General features: G+C 40.2%; 1 protein-coding gene across 1 annotated transcript in view; it reads left to right on the top strand.

Moving 5' to 3' along the window:
* Positions 1-20,432, top strand: part of LOC118715360 (collagen alpha-4(VI) chain) — a 94,413-nt gene that overhangs the window by 63,196 nt on the left and 10,785 nt on the right. The window contains exons 26-34 of the mRNA XM_036431515.2: positions 2,168-2,218; positions 4,837-4,872; positions 4,977-5,039; positions 6,311-6,373; positions 7,684-7,719; positions 8,684-8,720; positions 9,370-9,381; positions 9,469-9,962; positions 19,746-19,836. Of these exons, the coding sequence (XP_036287408.1) occupies positions 2,168-2,218; positions 4,837-4,872; positions 4,977-5,039; positions 6,311-6,373; positions 7,684-7,719; positions 8,684-8,720; positions 9,370-9,381; positions 9,469-9,962; positions 19,746-19,836 (883 nt within the window). The remainder of the gene's footprint in view (positions 1-2,167; positions 2,219-4,836; positions 4,873-4,976; positions 5,040-6,310; positions 6,374-7,683; positions 7,720-8,683; positions 8,721-9,369; positions 9,382-9,468; positions 9,963-19,745; positions 19,837-20,432) is intronic.

Below are 20,432 nucleotides of genomic sequence, written 5' to 3'. Positions count from 1 at the left end.
AACAATAAAGATTTAAAAAATTTAGTTTTATTATCAGCATTACAGAAGTCCCCCCATTTTCCCTCTTTTTGCCCCCCTCTATCAAACTCCCACCCAAATATATATATTACATGTTCTCTCCACTCCCATCCCCACTGAGATCTGTTATTCTGTTCCATGCACCCATGGGAAGGTGCAAGCTTTTAAGGACACGGATTTGATTATCCAGAGCATAGATATAATCTTTGAAGACCAAAGATTGTAAAAGGTTTACTTCAACAGATAACACTTCCAAAGACAGAGCTATGCATTTTCATCTTAGTCATTGCATTGAATGTAAGATCCTGTTATTTTATGACTATTTTCAATTCAATTCCTTATTGGAATGGGCTTTATGATAACAAAGCAACATGTCTTTCCTGAAACTCATATTTCTTTAAAAAATATATATATATTTTATTGATTTTTTACAGAGAGTAAGGGAGAGGGATAGAGAGCTAGAAACGTTGATGAGAGAGAAACATCAACCAGCTGCCTCTTGCATACCCCCTACCAGGGATGTGCCCGCAACCAAGGTACATGCCCTTGACCGGAATTGAACCCGGAACCTTTCAGTCTGCAGACTGACGCTCTACCACTGAGCCATACCGGTTTCAGCATGAAACTCATATTTCAGAGATTTCTCTCATCAACAGTAGGAAGGACCTGTGTCTGTTTTACATTCAGCACTACAACTGCATTTGTTGGCAAGGAGAGAAAATAAAAGCAGGTCTCAGAAGCTTAAACTTAAATGAGACAAGGAAAAAATATAGACAAGATTACTGTCAAGTGAAGTGTAAGGAAAATGTTGTGCATCTATACTCAGTTCAGATGATGAAATTAACACTGTTTGACCTTATTAAAATATTCTGATTTAAAATAATAGCAAAGTTTGTTCCTATTGATCTCTTTTTGAACAAAGCTGGGGAGCAATGTCTTCCTTGAAGGTGTCATTTCAGGGATGTTGGAGGGTGTTGGGCATCTCCAAAATACACAGGTTAGGTTTCTGGGGTTACAGATACTGAAGGCTCTGCATAGAGTAACAGCAAATGATCCTCATTCGCCTTCTTTCCTCATTGCCATTCATTTTTGGCAACCTTCTTTATCTTATTTTAACAAGATTTCAAACTTTCCTCCTTAGCTATAAGAATGGCTTAAAATAAAAAGCAATTTCTTCTCCATTAATATACTTGATTTGGATGCATTCATTGTCTATTCAGCACAAGGTGCCTATAAGTTTCTACATTCACCCTTTATTACAAAAAGCTCGTTGTCTATATCTACAGATGCTAAGATTCTATAGTATTATCAACATTTTCATAATTATTATCTTCAGCATTACCTCTGCTTCCACCACCACTACCTCTAGCATCACCACCACCATTACCCTGCCATTATCACTGCCACCATCATAACCATCACAACCATTACTACCTCCTGGCCAACATTATTACTATTACTGCCACCATCGGCAGCAGAATAAGGACCACTTACCAAGTACTTGCTTTGTGCCTGGCAACATGCTAAGGACTTTCCATATATGATCTCACTCAATCTCCCAACAATACTAGACAGATTATATTATTATCCCAATTTAACAGATAAGGAAACTGAAGCTTGGAGAGGCTCAATAACGTGCCTAAGGCTAATCATACAACAAGTGTTGGAAATGGACTAAAAATTCAGGTCTGTCTGTGTTTACAGGGAATAAACATATTCACTAAACTACATTGCCTCTATCCCAATCTTTCCCCTCAAAGACTGCCTTTATCCCTAGAGATTTACCAATTCTGGAACTTCCATTGTTCCTTTATCCTACAAGGAAAGCAAGTTTGCTCAAGGAGAACTTTGTATAGTGATTGGGTTTCCTACACCCATGGTGTTATCTTGCTGCAGAGGGGGATAAAACCAAAAGAAAATATAACACATTTATGTATATGATGGTCTTTAAAAACTTTAAATGCTATTCTGTCCTTATCCTTTTGAAAGTAGTCTAGTGTATATCCCATGAAGCTGGGATAAACTTCCATTAAGCCCCTTCTGCCTTCCCCACCTCCTTGCACTGCTGATTTTTCCAAGGGTTCAGATCATGTTTTCAACCAAGTACTGATCTGGTGACTCTACAGTTCATCTTGTGTCATTTTCTTAGGGTCTTTTTGGTCCTGATGGATATGGACTTCCGGGAAGAAAAGGAACAAAGGTGAGAGTTACCTTACAGAGTATTCTGAACTAAAGATATAGCTTTTATTTTATTTTACTAGAGTAAGAGTTATTACTCAAGTGGCATGACAGGAATGGTTTCTGCACATTGTCTGTGACATGGTGTAGCTGCCAGAGTTTCCTCCTTAAAAAAGAAAAGCTGGTTTTGTCTCTTCTTTATTTAAAAATCAAACTCCTCACCTAATTGTCTACCTGCACCAGCAATTCCACCCCAGCTCTGTGCATGCCAGGTTCTTTCCAAGCTCCTTACCTTGGCAAACACTCTTGCCTCTATTTGGGATGTCCTTCCCCATCTCTCTCCTTGGGCCAATATTTACTCATTTATTAAACCAACTTAGATACCAACTTCTTGTGGGAGACTAAATTTGTTGTCCTATATTCTATGTTCCCAAAGCATGTTTCCACAGTACCCCCTTTCCTTTGTGATTTATTCCTGCATATTTGTCTACCTCCCAGTTTGTGCACTCGATAGCAGAACTGCATCTTTCTCATGTCTGTATTACTGGAACAGAGGCTGGTACAGAGTGGGTCCTCAATAAGTATATTTACATATTTCTACTCCCATAAGAAGCTGCTGTTTTAACATGTAGTTAAATGAGTTACAGACAGAGGTTTTGAAGCATGGAAGTCACATGGATCTTGTTAAGTAAACCAAATGTCTATAGCCACAATTATTCTTGGTTCTTTAGCTTGCAAGTGACAATTAGTGCTGCACGAAATAAGTCACTGGGATGTTTAGTGATGCTCAGCTACTTAACAATGTCAGAATTCTGGGCTGGCTTCTCTGCAACTCTCTTGTTTACCTTGTGGCTGCTAGATAGCACCACTGCCATTTTATTGAGCAGGGAAATGCCCCAAACATAGTGATCCCTTAGAACAGTGGTGGGCAAACTCATTAGTCACCAGAGCCAAATATCAACAGTACAGCGATTGAAATTTATTTGAGAGCCAATTTTTTTTAAAAACTTATCCTAATGCAAATTCTTCAAAATAGACTCGTCCAGGCTGTGGTATTTTGTGGAACAGCCACACTCAAGGGGCCAAAGAGCCGCATGTGGCTCGTGAGCCGCAATTTGCCTACTACGACCTTAGAACATATCTGGGGAATGATGAACAGCGTGGGACCTCAGGGATCATCTAGTTTAGCCTTGTTAACTTACAGATAAGAAAACTGAGACTCAGAGAAGTGCAGTAACTTGCCTGTGGTCACATAGCTAGTTAGAGACAGAGCTAAGTGTGGAGACTAGTTCTTTGGAGCCCCATCCTGGCAAATGAAGTCTTTCTTTTCTAGGGGTGAGTTTGCATAGCAGGGAATTTGGGTAGAATTCAAATGTGCATGTTTTGAGCCACAGACCACCTCTGAAATAAGCACCAATGCTAGTCTATGCTTATAGTGATGCACTTAACATCGTGGGACACACAGAGTCACTCCATATTTGCATGAGTTTTTCCTGGCAGGTCATAATGGCCTCCTGTAAGTGGTCCTTGCTGCTGGTTAGCCAGCAGATTACATTTTCCTTGTCTGTTCACTCTCCTCTCCTCTGAGCGATCTGTAGCACACCTGCTCCCTTCCATAGATCATTCCCAGCATGAAAAGAGGTGGGAATATCTCTCATGTAAAAAACACTCAAACCAAACCCCTGATTTAAACATATACTTTCTTAGCCCCATTTCTCTCTGGCAACTCTTTGAAGGGGTAGGTTTATACCCATGGTTCCATTCCAGGGTGATTTTACCCTCCAGGGAGTGTTTGGCAATGTCTGAAGGTATTTTGGTTGTCAAAACCAGGGAAGGGGATGCTATAGTGAGTAAAGACCAGAGATACTATTTTTCATCCTATATACAATGCACAGGACAGCTCCTCACAACAAGGAACCATTAGGCCCAAATGACAGTAGTGCCAGGGTTAGAAGCTCTACTTTCTTTCCTCTGGTTCACTAACTAATGACAATTGAGCCTTCATTCCTTGGCTTTCCCCACTCAACTACACGCTTTAGTTGAGGTAAAGCCCATGGTGCTGAATCCAATGGCCAGTTCTCTGCCCCCATCATACTCCATGTCCTAGCAGCATTTGACAAAGATGTTCCTGGGCTTGCTCTTGAGACCTTTCCCCTCTCATCTGCCGGAACACCCACTTTCCTGGTTTTCACTGGCTGCTCTTTCTCAGTCTACTTTGCCAGATCTTCTGAAAATGTTCTTGAGCTCTAACTATTGAATATCCTTACATTTTTCTTTTTCATTATTCCTTAGGTCAGTGGTTCTCAACCTTTCTAATGCTGAGACCCTTTAATACAGTTCCTCATGTTGTGGTGACCCCCAACCATAAAATTATTTTTGTTGCTACTTCATAACTGTAATTTTGCTACTGTTAATGAATTGTAATGTAAATATCTGTGTTTTCCGATGGTCTTAAGGCTCTACAGCAGCAGTTCTCAACCTGTGGGTCACAACCCACAGGTTGAAAACCACTAGCAGAGATGCGACCTGTTTGGAGTTGTTTTCCTTAAAGTTATTATTTCTTTCCCCACCCTGAGGAATGCCAAAGAAAGATTTAACAACAGGACTTTAAACAAAGCCTTATCTCATTTCTGACCATAGGGTGAACCTGGATTTCCTGGCTATCCTGGAACACGAGTAAGAAGATAGCTTCCTGGGCCTGGCAGCTGGTATGCAGAATGTGTCATTTGTTTGTGCTCATATTTCTTTACACTCAAGATTTTGCTTTCAATTCTATAAAGGGAGAAGATGGTGACCCAGGCCATCGAGGAGAGAAGGGAGCAAAGGGAATCAGAGGGAAGAGGGTAAGAATCAAAGGAATTTCCCTAGATTTATGAAGACCTACCTCTTGACACTCTATTCAGAGGAATATATTTCCATTGGTTTATTGGGCTTTTTAGAAAGAAGCCCAGGTCATCCTCAGGCAGGCATGTTTCACACCCTCCTTGGGCTACCTCACTTCCCACTGGATCCCACTCTTGCTTACCTTCTGAATACAAATGCAGCTTCCAACCACAACAGGAAAATACAAATTGGAGTTTCAGTTATGCAATATCAACCTTTAAAAAATAAGTTTGGAGGCATGCCTTCTTTGATAAACCTAGATATGCTTTGAGAAGGGTATTATTTTAGCTGCAGAGCAAATGTTGCTGTTTCTTTGAGATTCTTCCAAACCATACCCTTCTATTAGCTTTTTTAGGACTATACTCTCATGAATGTGGCTGCCATCTTGGTGGACTTTGAGTTGTATTTTCACTGTACTTTATAGAGTCTACCATTAAACATCTGTTCCTTCAGGGTTTGAAGATTCAAACTTGAAGAGCCACAATCACTAGCAGCTCATTATGGAAAGAGTAACCATGTGGATATCTAAGACCTTGATTGTGTTTAGCTGGTAGACATTAGAGAGCAAGGCTTTGTGGGAAGAGGACATGGACCAGTGTTCAGTGGAAGAAAAGAGGAAAGGAAAGAGGATATATATATATTTTAGAAACTCACTGGCAAGGACATAAAGAAAAATTTGATCTATGCCTAACTTGGCTTGCTACTGGCTAATATTGCCTGGCTCAGCTAAACCTATCTCTCTGGTTTCTAATTTTAAAAATACAAAACATCAATCACATGCAGGTAATGATGTGTCAGTTCAAATACCTGTAAAATGAGCAGTGAATCCATGGTTAGCATACATGGAAGGCCAGAAGGGGGTAGAAAAGCTTTTTCTCTCTCTTGATGCCACATCTTCAATGCATACTCCATGCATCTTTTAATTATGTGACCTGGAGGCTCAACTGAATATGACATCCTTTAAGGCTATTTGGAAATATGTATACATGTTGACCGGAATTAGGTATGTGTGTGTTGCGGGGGGAGAGGGGTTTTTAGATGGTTTCCATAGAGATCCCTTCTTTTTCTAGTTTCCATGTCTCACTCCACTGATCACAGTGCATAAACTAATGGGTCTATAGTAGACTCATTGTACCTTAGGCATAACGACAACTTGATATCTCAAAGTGATGGCTGTAATAGAGTTATATTCAAGGTCGGAAGCTTATTCCTGTGGTTGGTCATTTTTTAGGGTAATGCTGGCTTCCCAGGATTTGTTGGAACTCCAGGTGACCAAGGCCCTCCAGGACCACGGGTAACATGGACTCTTCTCTTTTCTCTTATTTTCAACCTTGTGTAAAAATGAATAGAGATTTGATAAGAGGCATCTCTACGAAGAAGTGAACATTTGGGACACGCAAGAGGATCTATTAGGGAATGGACCAAATTTGCTTTACATTCGCTTCAAGTCCTTACGGAGTATATTGATTCAATATAAGTGTTTTACTTGGAAGATGGGGAAGAGATTAGAGTGGCTGGAGAAGTATGAATCTGTCATAATACATAAACCAATATATAATACTTACCGGAGAATGAGTTTATCAGTGTCAATAAGATGTGCAACAACATTTATGCCCAAACTAGAAGAAAATCCTAACATAAGAGACATTTATATAATCTTACCGAACTGACAATGTTGCAAGCCCACAAATATTTTTTAAGTTCCATGGAAGGTCATTTGGTATGAAAGGAAAGACTTGGGGCTATTGTCATTTTGCCCCATGGCTCATCCTAGAGTGAGTCAGCCATGGGTTGAACCTATTGATTTCACTATTGTGAAGGTACAACAAAGTCACAGAATAAAAAATCTTAGCCCTAGCTGGTTTGGCTCGATAGATAGAGTGTTGGACTATGGACTGGAAGGTCCTAGGTTCAATTCTGTCAAGGGCACATGCTTGGGTTGCTGGTTTGATCCTCAGTGGGGGCGTGCAGAAGGCAACCAATCAATGACACTCTCTCATCATTGATGTTTCTCTCTCTCTTTCCTTCTCTCTTCCTCTCTGAAATCAACAAAAGTATATTAAAAAGAAAATCTTAGAAGGACCACCCATGCCTATTATGCAGATTAGAATGCAAAGGTTGAGATTATAATGACCTGCCCAAGGTGACATGCTATTATTACCTTGTAAAGTCTAAATAAGGCAGCTCTCATTCTGAAGAGTCTAGGAAATATTTAAGTTCTTGGGCAAAGACAGGGTGGTGGTGGGTGGCTGAAGGAGATAGGGTATGGGAGGACTGGGTTCTATTTTAAAACTATTATGAATGACCCTGAGGTTTTGAATGGCCTTTCTTTTTCTGAATTATATTCTAAACTGTGGCTTTGTCTCAAAATGACTCGATCTTCTAAAAGTTATGTACCATATACCTGGGCTGCAAGGTCTAGGACATACCTCCTAGGCACTCTGACCTCCTTTTTTAAGGGGTCAGACAGAACTTCAGGGCCAGGAGTGAAGGGCAGAGGTGGTCCATTGACCTAGTGAACTATAAGAACCTCTTGACAACTCAGGATAAAAATGTACTGGACCTCAGAATTTTGCATCTTAAATCTGTTTCTGTTCTTTCCAGGGCATGAGGGGCCCCAGAGGCTTGGCAGATATGATGGTAAGTGAATATTTTAATCCTAAACTGCATTCTTTTCAGAACACAGAGCCTTTTGACAAAATAGAAATCTATAAAGATTCTTTAGTTTTGTCTCTTATGAATTTTGTTAGTACTTCAAGTTTATAGACTTTACCAAATCTATAATAAAAAGAGTAGGATAATATTTTAAATCCTGGAGGGGATCTGGATGTTTTTGAGTAATACCAGTTGACATGAAAGGAGAGACTGAGGCCACTCTCTTATACAATATGCTTTTTTGTGAAGTTCAAAAATTGCTTGTAAAGTATTTATATGCCAACATACAGCACAGCCCTGGCCTTTGTGTCTCATGGAACACATGGAAATAATCTCAAAAGTTATGATTTTTTTTATGTTCCAAGTACAAACATACTATTTGGTGGGTGGAGGGAGGAAGTGGGGACAACTGAGGAGCAGGAAGTGATGGGGCTGAGGGAAGAACAGGACAGAGAGGAGGGGATCAAAGGGATGAAGCAGAATTCTAGGGGAGGTGTTAGGAGTACCTGTCTTGGCAGTCATTCTAAAGAAGTGTGCCAGGATTTGCTAATACAAAGGTCCAAAAGTTGAAGGCATTTCTCTGACTTCTGTGCTGAGATTCCTGGATTTATACTTTTTCAAAATCAGACTTGATTTCTTTGCTTTGTTTGGCCGATAAAAAAAAGAAAAAAGAATCCCTCTTATCTACCTATCTCTAATAATAGGGGGATTATATGTATGTAAAATATTTTATAAATGCTTTAAAATATCCATGGGATCCAGAACTATAACTGCTGGATGGTTTTAATTGCTGTAATAATTTTTGTTTTTTTTTTTTGTGGCAGCTTGAAAAGCTTCATATGGGTACTGATGATATCCATATGACATCTCTAAATCACCAGGATGAGGAGGAATAGTATACTTCAAATAAAATGCTGTTTCCTTTTTTCTCTCTCCATCTTTTTAACAGCCTTGTGCAATTGTCAACTTCACACGAAAAAACTGCCGTAAGTTGTTTGAAAAAGACCCAAAAGGAGCCAGTCGTGTGAAAAGAGGGATGAATCATGGATTGGGGACACAAGTCACTGTGGATTTGACTGAGATTATCAAAGACTCCTATAAATAAATACATTTAGCTCAGTCCCCACTTGGGTAACTAATCTTCCTCAATGTGGCCTTAGCAATGAAATGGTCAAAGGGCATATCATCTCAATGGTGGGGGAAATTCCACTGTACAGTATGGTAACCCATGAAATGCAGTGATAATTGCACTCCTGCATGTCTGCATTGTGGTGTTTATCACAAAGCAGACAAAGAGAAGCTTTTTTCTTTTGTTGTTTTTAATCTTCACCTGAGGATGTTCTTTTCCATTGATCATTAGAGAGGGAGGAAGAGAGGGAGGGGGAGAGACAAAGAGAGAGAAACATTGATGTGAAAGAGACAAATTGATTGGTTGTCTCCTGCACATACCCTACCAGGACTGGGGATCAAACATTTAACCGAGCTACATGCCCTTGAGCAGAATCGAATCCGAGACCCTTCAGTGTCTGGGCCCACACTCTAACCACTAGGCAGAAGCACTGGCATGAAAAACATACCACTACTCATGTAAACTAACAATATCTTCTTTTTTCTCCAAAATAATTTCCCTTCCAGCGTGTTCAACGGGTAAATATTATTTTTTCTTATTCGCTCACATCTTCGCTTGTTAGTGGCATTGCAGAAAATCTTAAAGCTGTGTTTCCATGTGTCAAGGTGTTTCCAAATGCCCAGTGTTCCCGACCGAAGTGGTCTTTGCCTTGGACATGTCAAATGACGTCTCTGAGGTGGATTTCGAGAGGATGAGGGACATTTTATTGTCTCTGTTGATGAAGATGGAAATAAGTGAGAGTAACTGCCCAAAGGGGGCACGGGTGGCCATCGTTTCGTACAACAACAAAATAGATCACCTGATTCGCTTCTCGGACTACAAGGGCAAGCCTGCCCTCCTCCAGGCAGTCAGGAAAATCCCCCTGGAAAGGTCATCGGGCCTCAGGAACCTTGGGGCCGCCATGAGGTTTGTGGCAAGACATGGATTCAAACGTGTGCGCTCAGGCCTTCTCCTGAGGAAAGTGGCGGTGTTCTTCCAGGCGGGCTGGGCCCTTGATCTGGAGTCCATCAGCACGGCCACCCTGGAGCTCAGTGCGCAGGACATCATCCCTGCAGTCATCACCTTCACAGAGGAGCACAACCTCCCCAACGCCCTGGTGGTATGTGGGGAACATACCCGTTGGGTGGCAGGGGAACTGGGTCAGTTAGTACATGGTCCTTCCCCCTCCATCAAGGACCACAGGAGGGATGAGAGCTGTTCCAAGGAAGAATTTCCCAGAAATTGATGTGTGTGCATGGAGGGTGTATTCATTATGGATTCTACTATTAGTGCTGGCTGCCGTTCTTGAGCACATACTTTGTGCTATGTGCCTCATCAACGTTATTCAATTATTCCCCAAACTCGATAAGTTAAGTTTATTGTATATCTTCATTTCAGAAATGAGAAAACTGAGGCTTGGAGAGGTTAAGTCTCTCAATGAAAGTCAAGTACCTAGTTAGTGACAGACTGATGTCTCCCTTCAGAGCTTATGTTAAACCACTGTTCTTAGTTGTTTTGTGGGGGTCCACAGGATAAAGTTTTCTTTTCTCACTTGGGTCTATGAAATACATATCCATAGAGGAAAGCAGGGTGCACTGATTTTAAGTGAAGAGCTGGTTGGGTTTTTATATGTTTACACCCCCAATATGCTGTTGGTTGCAGAGTCCAAGTTGGGATGAGGCCCTACACTTCTCAGGGCAAACCTTCACAGTTTTTATATCCCTCTGAAATCTCAGCTCCTGCTTGGGAGGTTGGGGTAGGTAATAGATTTTGTTGACACAGCTGTGAATATACTTCTAAGAGTCAGCCCTTTTCACATATCCACCCTTCCTACCAGTCTCAATGTGGCTTCTTCTATAAATCGTTGCTTATAAGACTTCTCTTCAGCTAGTCTGCAGTTGGTTATTTGGGTTGATTTCTCTGTATTTTAATTGCAATTCCAGTTTGATCCTGGAAGGAACTGAGTGTAACATCCACCTACTCCACCCACCATCTTGGATCTAAATTGCTATTCTCTGTTTAAGAACTTCCCGGATGCTTATGAGTGTCAGGTTGAGCCATGTGACATTGCCAATATTCAATTGTTTTTGACCGGCAAATGTGGGAATGTCCTATCATTCAACCTAATAGCTAATGAGTTTGGGCTAGAATACTTAATTTTCTTTGAAGGTTGAGTGTGCAACAGAAGCAGTAGGTAATAGATTTTGTTGACACAGCTGTGAATATACTTCTAAGAGTCAGTAGATAAAACTGTGACAGCTTGAAAACTGATGGAAAGGATGGACAAAATATTTTGAGCTTTGAGAAACAAAGTTAAAATCCAGAGGGCACATTCCTTGTTCAGGGTACATCCCTCTTGCCTAGCAGGATGTCTGGACAGGGATGTGTTAATGAGGATGGAGGCAATTCTCAATAATCTCCTGAAAGGAGTAATAAAGGCAGAGTGTAAACAAATAATGGTTTACATTGCCGATGTAGCTTTTGTCTTTGGCTCTTTCATCATTGATGAGGAGGTGACTTTGGAAAAGTCTCTTCATCTTGCTGAGTCTCATTTTGCTCAGGTCTAAAATGGAGAGGATCACAACTAGATATTATCTAGGCTTCTTGCCAGGAGTAATTATCTATTTTCTGGAAGGCATTTTCCTAATGATTGGAGAGTGACATATACGGTAAAGTTATATCCCCCAAATGCTCAGCAGTGCTGCTGTCTGAAAGCAGTTTTTGGATATGATGTAGAGATGATCCTTCCCCAAGATGTTCTTGCCCTCTTTGTTGCTTTAGGTTCGGAGTAAAATATTACAGTGACCTGTGAGAAGAACTTGCCAACTTAAATATTCATGGACCTCAGTCCTGTCATTTCTATCTGCTCTCCTCTTCATTTTTGGGCATATTCTTGCCCCAGGATGCTGGGAGACCACTCTGTTTCTTATATTTAACAATTTAGAAAGGATGTTAAATGGTGCTTGCCAGCTCAAATGTAATAAATGACCTCATTTCTGGTGATTTTAGCAAGGAGATAAACTGTAAAAACAAGAACTGCCTTTCAGGGCCTTTTAGAAAAATTTTGATTTCTTTACAACTGGGCATATTGCAACCTTAACCTCCCCTATCATGTGCTCTATCCATTGGGGAGTCCAGTTAGGAGCGTGTGAATATCCTGTGACTTTTTTTCTGATTTACCTGCCTGAGGGCTTTCCTTGACTATTTCTGTGGAGATTTTGTCTTTCACCTCTATGATATTTTATTTTTCAGAACAACATCCAGATGCTTCTGGCAAAATGATGATTATTCAATTTGAAATAATTATATAAACAGATGCCATAATGTCTCAGTCCATTTAAACATGCTTGGAGGCTGTGGGTATATTGAAAAGATTCTTTAAACCACCCATTGAGTCCTCTCAGCCCTGGATAAAACAGTATTACAGCATTTGTACTATTTGAGCATAATCCCATTGTCAAGAAGTGTCCAAGTGTCTCAAAACATGACTTCATTCACCCAATTTTTTAAAAGTTAACAATTTGAGATCTGGCATACAAATTACAGGAAAAATGTAATTTGTGGGCCAGATCTCAAATGCAATTTTTCTTTATAAAAAATATAGCACATGCTCCCTCGAAACATTAGCTAAGAAAATAACTCATTTTTATGGAGCCAGGCTCGGTTTTAAGATCTTCCCACTTATTGATTCACTTAATCCCAATGAGACTACTATTAATATGGGCTCATGTATTAGGTGATAAAACTAAGAGAAGTTAACTTGCTCAGGGTTTGGAATTCCCATTAGTAATGGGATTTTAATTCAGAATTCAAAAATAGGAAGAAAGTTCAAAGTTCTTCCCACGCATTAATTTATTGGGTCGGCAACTAAGTACTTGCGGATTTTTTAAAGAAAATCAAAGACAATTTTTTCATGGAACTAAATAACTTTATTTTGTAATGTATTACCCATTTTGATCAATGACCTTTTACCATCTTTCAGGCAGCATCATAATCCCACGTTCAAAAAACTTCTGGTTTTTATTAGCAAAAAACTGAATCAGGTACGATTTGACATCATCATCATTATTGAAATTTTTACCATTCAAGGAGTTTTGTAAAGATCGAAACAAAAAGTAATCAGATGGTGCAAGGTCAGGACTATATGGTGGATGTGGCAAAACATCCCAACCAAGCTCCATTAATTTTTGCCGAGTGACCAAAGATGTGTGTGGCCTTGCATTGTCATGATGGAATACAACACCTTTTCGATTTGTCAATTCGGGCTGCTTTTCTTCAACTGCATTGTTTAATTTCGTTAGTTGTTCAATGTAGACATCAGAATTGATCGTTCGGTTGGGTGGTAAGAGTTCAAAGTAGACAATTCCTTTGTAATCCCACCAAACTGATAACAAAACCTTCTTTTGATGAATATCAGCTTTTGATGTTGTTTGAGTTGGTTCACCTGGCCTGCTCCACGATCTTTTCCGCTTGATATTGTTGTAAACAACCCATTTTTCATCGCCAGTTATCAGTCGTTTTAAAAATGGATCATTTTCATTACGTTTCTTTAGCAAATCGCAGCTGCTAATGCGTTGCGTTAACTGTGATTCTTTCAGTTCGTGAGGAACCCATGTATCGAGTCTTTGAACATAGCCAAGTTGTTTTAAGTGATTTTCAATGCATGTATGTGATACATGAAGCTTCTCTGCAATCTCACGTGTTGTACTGTGATAGTCCGAATTGATTATTGCTTTGATTAGGGCGTCATCAACTTCAACTGGACGACCAGAGCGTTTTTCATCTTTGAGTGAAAAATCACCAGAACGAAATTTGGCAAACCAATTTTGACACTGCCGTTCTTTTAAGGCTTCGTCACCATAAACAGCACATAACTTTTTATGAGCTTGCGATGCGTTTTTCCCTTGCGGAAATAAAAAAGCAAAATATGACGAAAATGTTCCTTTTGATTTTCCATTTTTCAACGAACGCCAAACGAAAACTACAAAACAGATCAAAAAACTTTTTTCACTGATTAACAGCTGAATAGCCAACTACCAAATAACAAAATGTGTTTTACATTTGTACTACGTCTGCAAACCTAAAAATTCAACTGAAGCCATATGTGTGTGAAACCCGCAATTACTTAGCTGCCGACCCAATATTTTATATTTACAACAATACTATGAGATAGATCTATGAACTGGCCCTATTTCTATTTGTGTATTGTTCTTAAAAAACAAAACAAAAGCATAACCCTAAAGAATGGATTTAGATTTCTGACTATCATGAAGATAAAAAGTAAAATCAGCTTTAGAAGATGAAAATACAGGGGTGGGCAAAAGTAGATTTATCTAAGTTGTGAGTACACACAATCATTCTTTTTTATGATGCTCAATCACCTGAGGCACAATGTCCAGGGCAACAGAATTTATTCTTATATTCTTATTTATTAATTATTGTATTATTTATTACAACTGCAAACCTACTTTTGCTCACCCCTATGTTAAGAGGAAGGGCAAAGAGAATCTGGGGTTTTTAAAAATGTTGGTATAATTTCAGAATTCATAAAAGTTCATATATATATATATATATATATATATATATATATATACACACACATACACTTTTTCTTTTAAAGAAAATACTGGGTTGTCCAGACAGGTCCTTTTAGAGGCCATTGATACCACTATGCTGAGGCCTTGGGGACTGCTGTTTTCTGTTGGGTTGTAACTCCCCTAAAGGCAGGATCAGCAACTGAGGAACAAATTAGGCAATGAGGCTTCAAACTCTGGCTTTGTCTTCTATGTTGTCTGGACATGTTACTTAGCACTGAGACTTCAATTTATTCACCCATAAAACAGGGATAACCTCACAGGTTTGTTGTGAGAATTATAAGAGATAGTACTACAGGGGCATCTGACACATTCTGTGTGTACACTCAGTGTAAGCCATTATTATTATTACAATCTTCTCAAGGTCCTTAAGAGGGAACCTTGGCCCAGTATCTGTAGGTTAAATTGGATAGCTTTTATTTGGTGAATGCCTATGGAGTTCCAACTGCCCTGCTACATGCTTTTCATGTCTTGTCATCTTAGCCTCTCACTACTCAAATGTGGTCCTGGGACCAGCCACACCGGCATCACCCAGGTGTGTGAAAAATGCCAAATCTCAAGCTCTAGATTAAAAAACTGTCTGTATTTTTAATAAGATCCCCAGATGGTTTGCATAAATGTTAAAGTTTGAGGAATGTCAGTATGATCTCAACTATACTACAAGTTAATGCTAGTCTGCATTTCCAGAGAAGGAAAGGTCAGAGGTGAAGTGACTTGTTCTAAACTACATAGTCCTGGCTTTGGCTTCCCCATATGTCTGGTTCCCTAGTTGTACCCTGCCATCCTGCAATCTCAATCCAATGCTGACCCCAAATATTTGCTGGGGAATCCAGGAAGACCTCATGGCAGTCTTGGTGGGACCACACCAAATGACAGGAGCCCAAACTAGACTCAAGCTCCTGGGTCAGCTATAGGATTATTCTTTTATGTGTCCTTCCCTCATTGTTTCAGTTTTCCCTCCTTGTTCCCTGAGCCCTTACCTCAACTGGATGCCAGATTTTTTCCAACTCTCTCTCCTTAGGGTCTAGTTAGCGCTTCTGCCAAATCCTCCTCCCCAGCACTTTATTTATATCCCTCTCCTCCCTTCTGTCTAAGCCAAAAGTCTCCCCAACTCACTCCCAGGAATGAACAGTTACATGGCCTCTGGCAGCTGAATACAACAGCTGAGACCCTGTGGGTATTTCTAGCTTAGGGTCTATGGAGAGTTTTTGAATAGTGAGGGCTCAGGTCCAAGGGTTGCCTATATCCTTTCAGGAAATGTCTTACTGTTTATTATATAAAAGAGGATGCTAATGTAAATCCCTGTGCTTCATCCCCTCAAACCCCTTATACTTCTGTCTTTAGCATACAACTTGTCCCTATAGACCATAACTGGATATCCTATATAATAAAAGCCTAATAGCTAAGTGTCTGACTGTTTGACCGTTTGACCAGTCACTATAATGCACACTGACCATCAGGGGCAGATGCTCTAGTAGGTTAGCTTGCTGCTGGGATCTGATCCATCGGGACTGGGAAAGACAGCCCCAATTGGCCCCAACTAGGACTGGGCAAGAAGGGATAGACATGCCCTGGAGCCCTCCTTGGTCCCTTCCTGGCCCTTATCATGCACTGGTGTGGTCCCTCAGCCTGGCCTGCACCTTCTTGCAATCCAGAACCCCTCGAGGGATGTTGGAGAGCCAATTTCAGCCCAATCCCTGCAGGCCAGGCCAAGGGACCCCACTGGTGCATGAATCCATGCACTGGGCCTCTAGTTCAGGAATAAAGTTGGTTGAGAGAATTACCAAAGGTGCTGATTCAAACTTTAGTAAAGCTTTGAACCTTGAGAAGATCACTTGGTTTGTATTTAAGGTATTTAATTTTTGAGATTTCCTTTTCTGGTGCTGATGCAAGTTTGCAGAAGGCATTGTAGAGTCTGTTTTCTCTCTTCACACTGTGATTCTCTCCTAACACTATCTCTCTGCTCCAAGTTTCTCAGGAATTATCTTGTCTACTTCCTTATTAGTGATTAGGACTATGCTGGCAAGTTCAAAACCCAAGTAATTAAATTTTAATGAATAACAACTAAATACAGATGAATATATACTGAATCATAGCTTCCCTATGAAATTCCATTGTGTTTTTGTAAACCTATTCCCATAATTTTATTTTTGCACGAAAAGGAAAAATTTAAACATGATCATAAAATTATTCTTCCTAAGAAAAGGTTTTTATTTTTTTGTAAATACACTTTTATTGATTTCAGAGAGGAAGGGAGAGGGGGAGAGAGATAGAAACATCAATGATGAGAAAGAATCATTGATAGGTTGCCTCCTGCATGCTCGACACTGGAGATCGAGTCCACAACCCAGTATGTACCCTGACGGGAATCAAACCATGGCCTCCTGGTTCATAGGTTGATGCTCAACCACTGAATCACGGTGACTGGACAGAAAAGGTTTTCCACAGATGCAAGTTTTTAAACTATTCCACTTCATTTGAATTTGGTCATTTTCCAACAAACAGAGAAACAGATGCACAAGTGCATTCTCTTGGCTGCTCAGAGTAAAAGGTAACACAGTGTCCTGACCTTGAGACACAAACAGAAAACAGTAATCGTTGGAACAGGAAGAAAACTTAGCAGCATTGAGTCCTACCCTGAAACTCTGTTGCTGAGGAAACTGAGGCCAGAGGCTTGTCCAAGGCCACGTAGTCAATCATGCTAGATCAAAGACTAGGATCTGGGTCATGACACAAAAGCCATTTGTATCCCATCAACTTTTTTTTTTTTTTTAATGAATCACTCCTTTGTACACGCTTGGGGAACTATTTGAACTTGTTTCGAAGTTTTTCATACTACCTCAAAATTCACATAAATTCTACATTTCAGAACACACTTCACTCATGTTTCCGGTGATTTGAAGGTCATGTATCCTAGCTTAGCATTTCCCCACAACTCTTGGGGTAAATATTGATGCTCCTAGGGTTATCTTGTTTTCCCATATCCCCTGCCGGGGATCCTGATTTCAAAAGCCTTACAAATTGCCTCATGTGATTTCCCGGAAAGCGATCCATGTGTCATATGCGTGCCTACACTGTTTTCTCTAATCTTTGGCGATTAATTAGATCCAGTTGGTTTGGTGAAGCAGATCTGACTGAATGTTGAATATTGGCAACTGTACACTCAGACTTCATGTTAGCCTCGTCTATCTCTCAAAGAGTGTCAGGCTTTCTAATCTCTGGGATTGAGGTTATAACCTATAGAATTGAGAAGAATTCTATAGATAACCTGTTTACCTCTGGGCCTTTGTATATGCTGTTCCTCCATACTATCATGCTTTTCCCTGCTTATTTGCCTGGTAAATATCCTACTCATTCTTTCAAAAGTGCCACATGCTGTTATATTCCTCAGGGTCTCTCTATCCTTCCCTTGAAATTAGCCTCCCTTTTCTGTGTTCCTAAAACATATTATTGGGCCATTTTCTTGAAAATTGTTTGTCTATCTTACCATTTAATCTCTTTGTAGTCATGGCTGTGTGTCATTTTTTTTTTTTTTAATCTTCCATATGGCTTGTTAGCACTTTTATGTAGTAGATGTTTAATTAGTCCTGGCTGATTTAAATTTCTAAGTCACAAAAAAGCATAATTTAGGTTGCCTTTGTCATGTGAAGAATAAGAGAGGATGCATTTCGCCTTTCTTCTCAGGAGATTTAGGAAAGTTCTCATGTTTGGGTTTTCTTCTTCTTTCTTTTTATGTGTTACATTAGCATAAACAAAAGTTCAACTCTTTATATTTCTTCCCCTGCAAGGGTTGCACTTGAATGTTTGAGAGATGCTGTAGTCCTAAACAGAAAGAGTAAAGAGCTATGTTTGGAGCATATGCTACAGAAAGTTCTTTTTCAAAGTAAGCCTTGCCTACCTATCTTTCTGAGGGCTAGCATGAAATCTTCAAATGCCTTGCACCTTGTTGCCAGGTGACGGTCCCGAGCTTGCTTGGTCTGGGCCACAGGGATGAAGGAGGAGAAACTGACCTTCAGTGGGGCCCTGTCCTATATGATCTGACAGAGTGTAGATAGAGATTGGACATGACTAGGCCTAGATATCCCTCTTTACAAACCACACCTCAATTCCTGACAGAAGCAATCTAAAAGCATGTCTAATTTCATCATGAGATGAAAGTTCTGCAAAAAGTCTGTATTCCTCAGGGCAGATTGACTGTGAAACCATTCATACCCAAGTCTCAGTGGCTCAGACAATAAAGTATTATTTCTGCCATCTATCACACGTGCAAGCAGGACTGTGGGTATGTGTGAGAGGAGGTTGGGTGGGGGGTATTGCTGCAGCCATTTCAGGACCCGGACTCCTTTTATCAGCAGCCCTCGTCATACCCATTGGCCTCAAAGCCTCCTTCTGGGTCTTCTACATGAGGTCCATGGGAGCAGGGGGGTTTAGTGCATGCACTAGGAACGGCATACATCACTTTCACCTGCATGCCATTGGTTAGACTCTGACCCTAGGGTCCCACTGAACTGCAGGGGAGGGTGGGAAATGTAGTGTAGGTGTGGCCCTAGGAAGAAGAGGGAGTGGGTTTGCTAATCATCTAACCACTTGTCACATGGACCTTGTTGGATTCATTGTTGCTATTATTTAACATTTTACATTTAAACCTCGATATCAGTTATTAACTAATCCTAACTGGAAAGTTGAAGTGAAGGAGATAAACATATTTGCCATTCCTACAGAGCCTTCTCTGATTCCTCCTCAATCCTGCCTTCTGGCTTTGATATATCTCATCTCTGAATACCAGAAAGCCTCCCTTAGGTAACTGCTTCTTTCCAGTCTAATGGAATATGATTTTTATAACCACCTCTTACAGAGAGGCGCTGTTCATGTTTATAGCTCTCACCACACTGCATCCTGCAGACTGTAGACAACCACTAAAGACTTATGGAATTTATAAATGATCGAACCCTCCACTCCCTGACCCTCATTCAACACAACATTATACTGATTGAGGTTTATACACATCAGGAGCCTGAAGATCCACAGCTCTTGTATCCACAGTCCAACCTCCAGGTTAGAACCAGAGGACTAAATGACTATTAAGAACTGTAATAGATAATGCCAACATATATACGAGTTATATATATGAATATAATGCCTATGTATGCCTATATTAATATATATAATATTATTTAAAATGTATAATTATATTCTTTTAAAAATGCCATATTAATACTTTTCTCATCTGAATTGAAAACAAAACAAAACAAAAACAAGGCCTAAATTCAATTCAGTAAATGACAAACTTGTGTGTTTGTTTGGATTAGATGGATGGAACCAACAGATTTCACTTATTCTCTTGGGAGACTAAGAGCCAGCAGGACGTGGAGCACATGGCCCGCTGTGTCCTCTGCTATGGTAAGCATGGGCAGCATTTTTGATTGGACTGATGTGCATAGAACAGGATTAATTAATTGGTGGCCAAAGGCCAGATCTGTTCTGCATATGTCTTATTTTATTGGCACGTGCAGAGTTTTAGAATCTGGGAATTTCCTGTTAATCTGGAAATTCCTTTTTCTTAGGAAGTCAGAATGGTCTGGAGTCACAGATGCTGGGTTCCCATGTGGCCACAGTCAGCCAGAGCTGAGCTGTGTCTACCCACTTTGTTATTATTATTTTTATTTTATTTTATTTAATTTATTTTATTTTATTTTATTTTATTTTATTTTATTTTATTTTATTTTATTTTTACAGAGAGAGGAACAGAGAGAGATAGAGAGTTAAAAACGTCAATGAGAGAATCATCTATCAGCTGCCTCTTGCACACCCCCTACTGGGGATGTGCCCGCAACTAAGGTACATGCCCTTGACCGGAATCGAACCGGGGACTTTTCAGTCCACAGGCCGACACTCTATCCACTGAGCCAAGCCGGTTTCAGCTGTGTCTACCCACTTTGGATGGGGCAAGTGCCTGCTAGTGCCTCCTCTCTCCTTCCCTCCCTATTGTCTTGCCT

Source organism: Pipistrellus kuhlii, unplaced genomic scaffold, assembly GCF_014108245.1.
Source record: "Pipistrellus kuhlii isolate mPipKuh1 unplaced genomic scaffold, mPipKuh1.p scaffold_m20_p_11, whole genome shotgun sequence".
Taxonomy (NCBI): Eukaryota; Metazoa; Chordata; class Mammalia; order Chiroptera; family Vespertilionidae; genus Pipistrellus; species Pipistrellus kuhlii.
The sequence above is the reverse complement of the archived record's forward strand: the minus strand, read 5'-3'. Positions and strand labels throughout refer to the sequence as shown.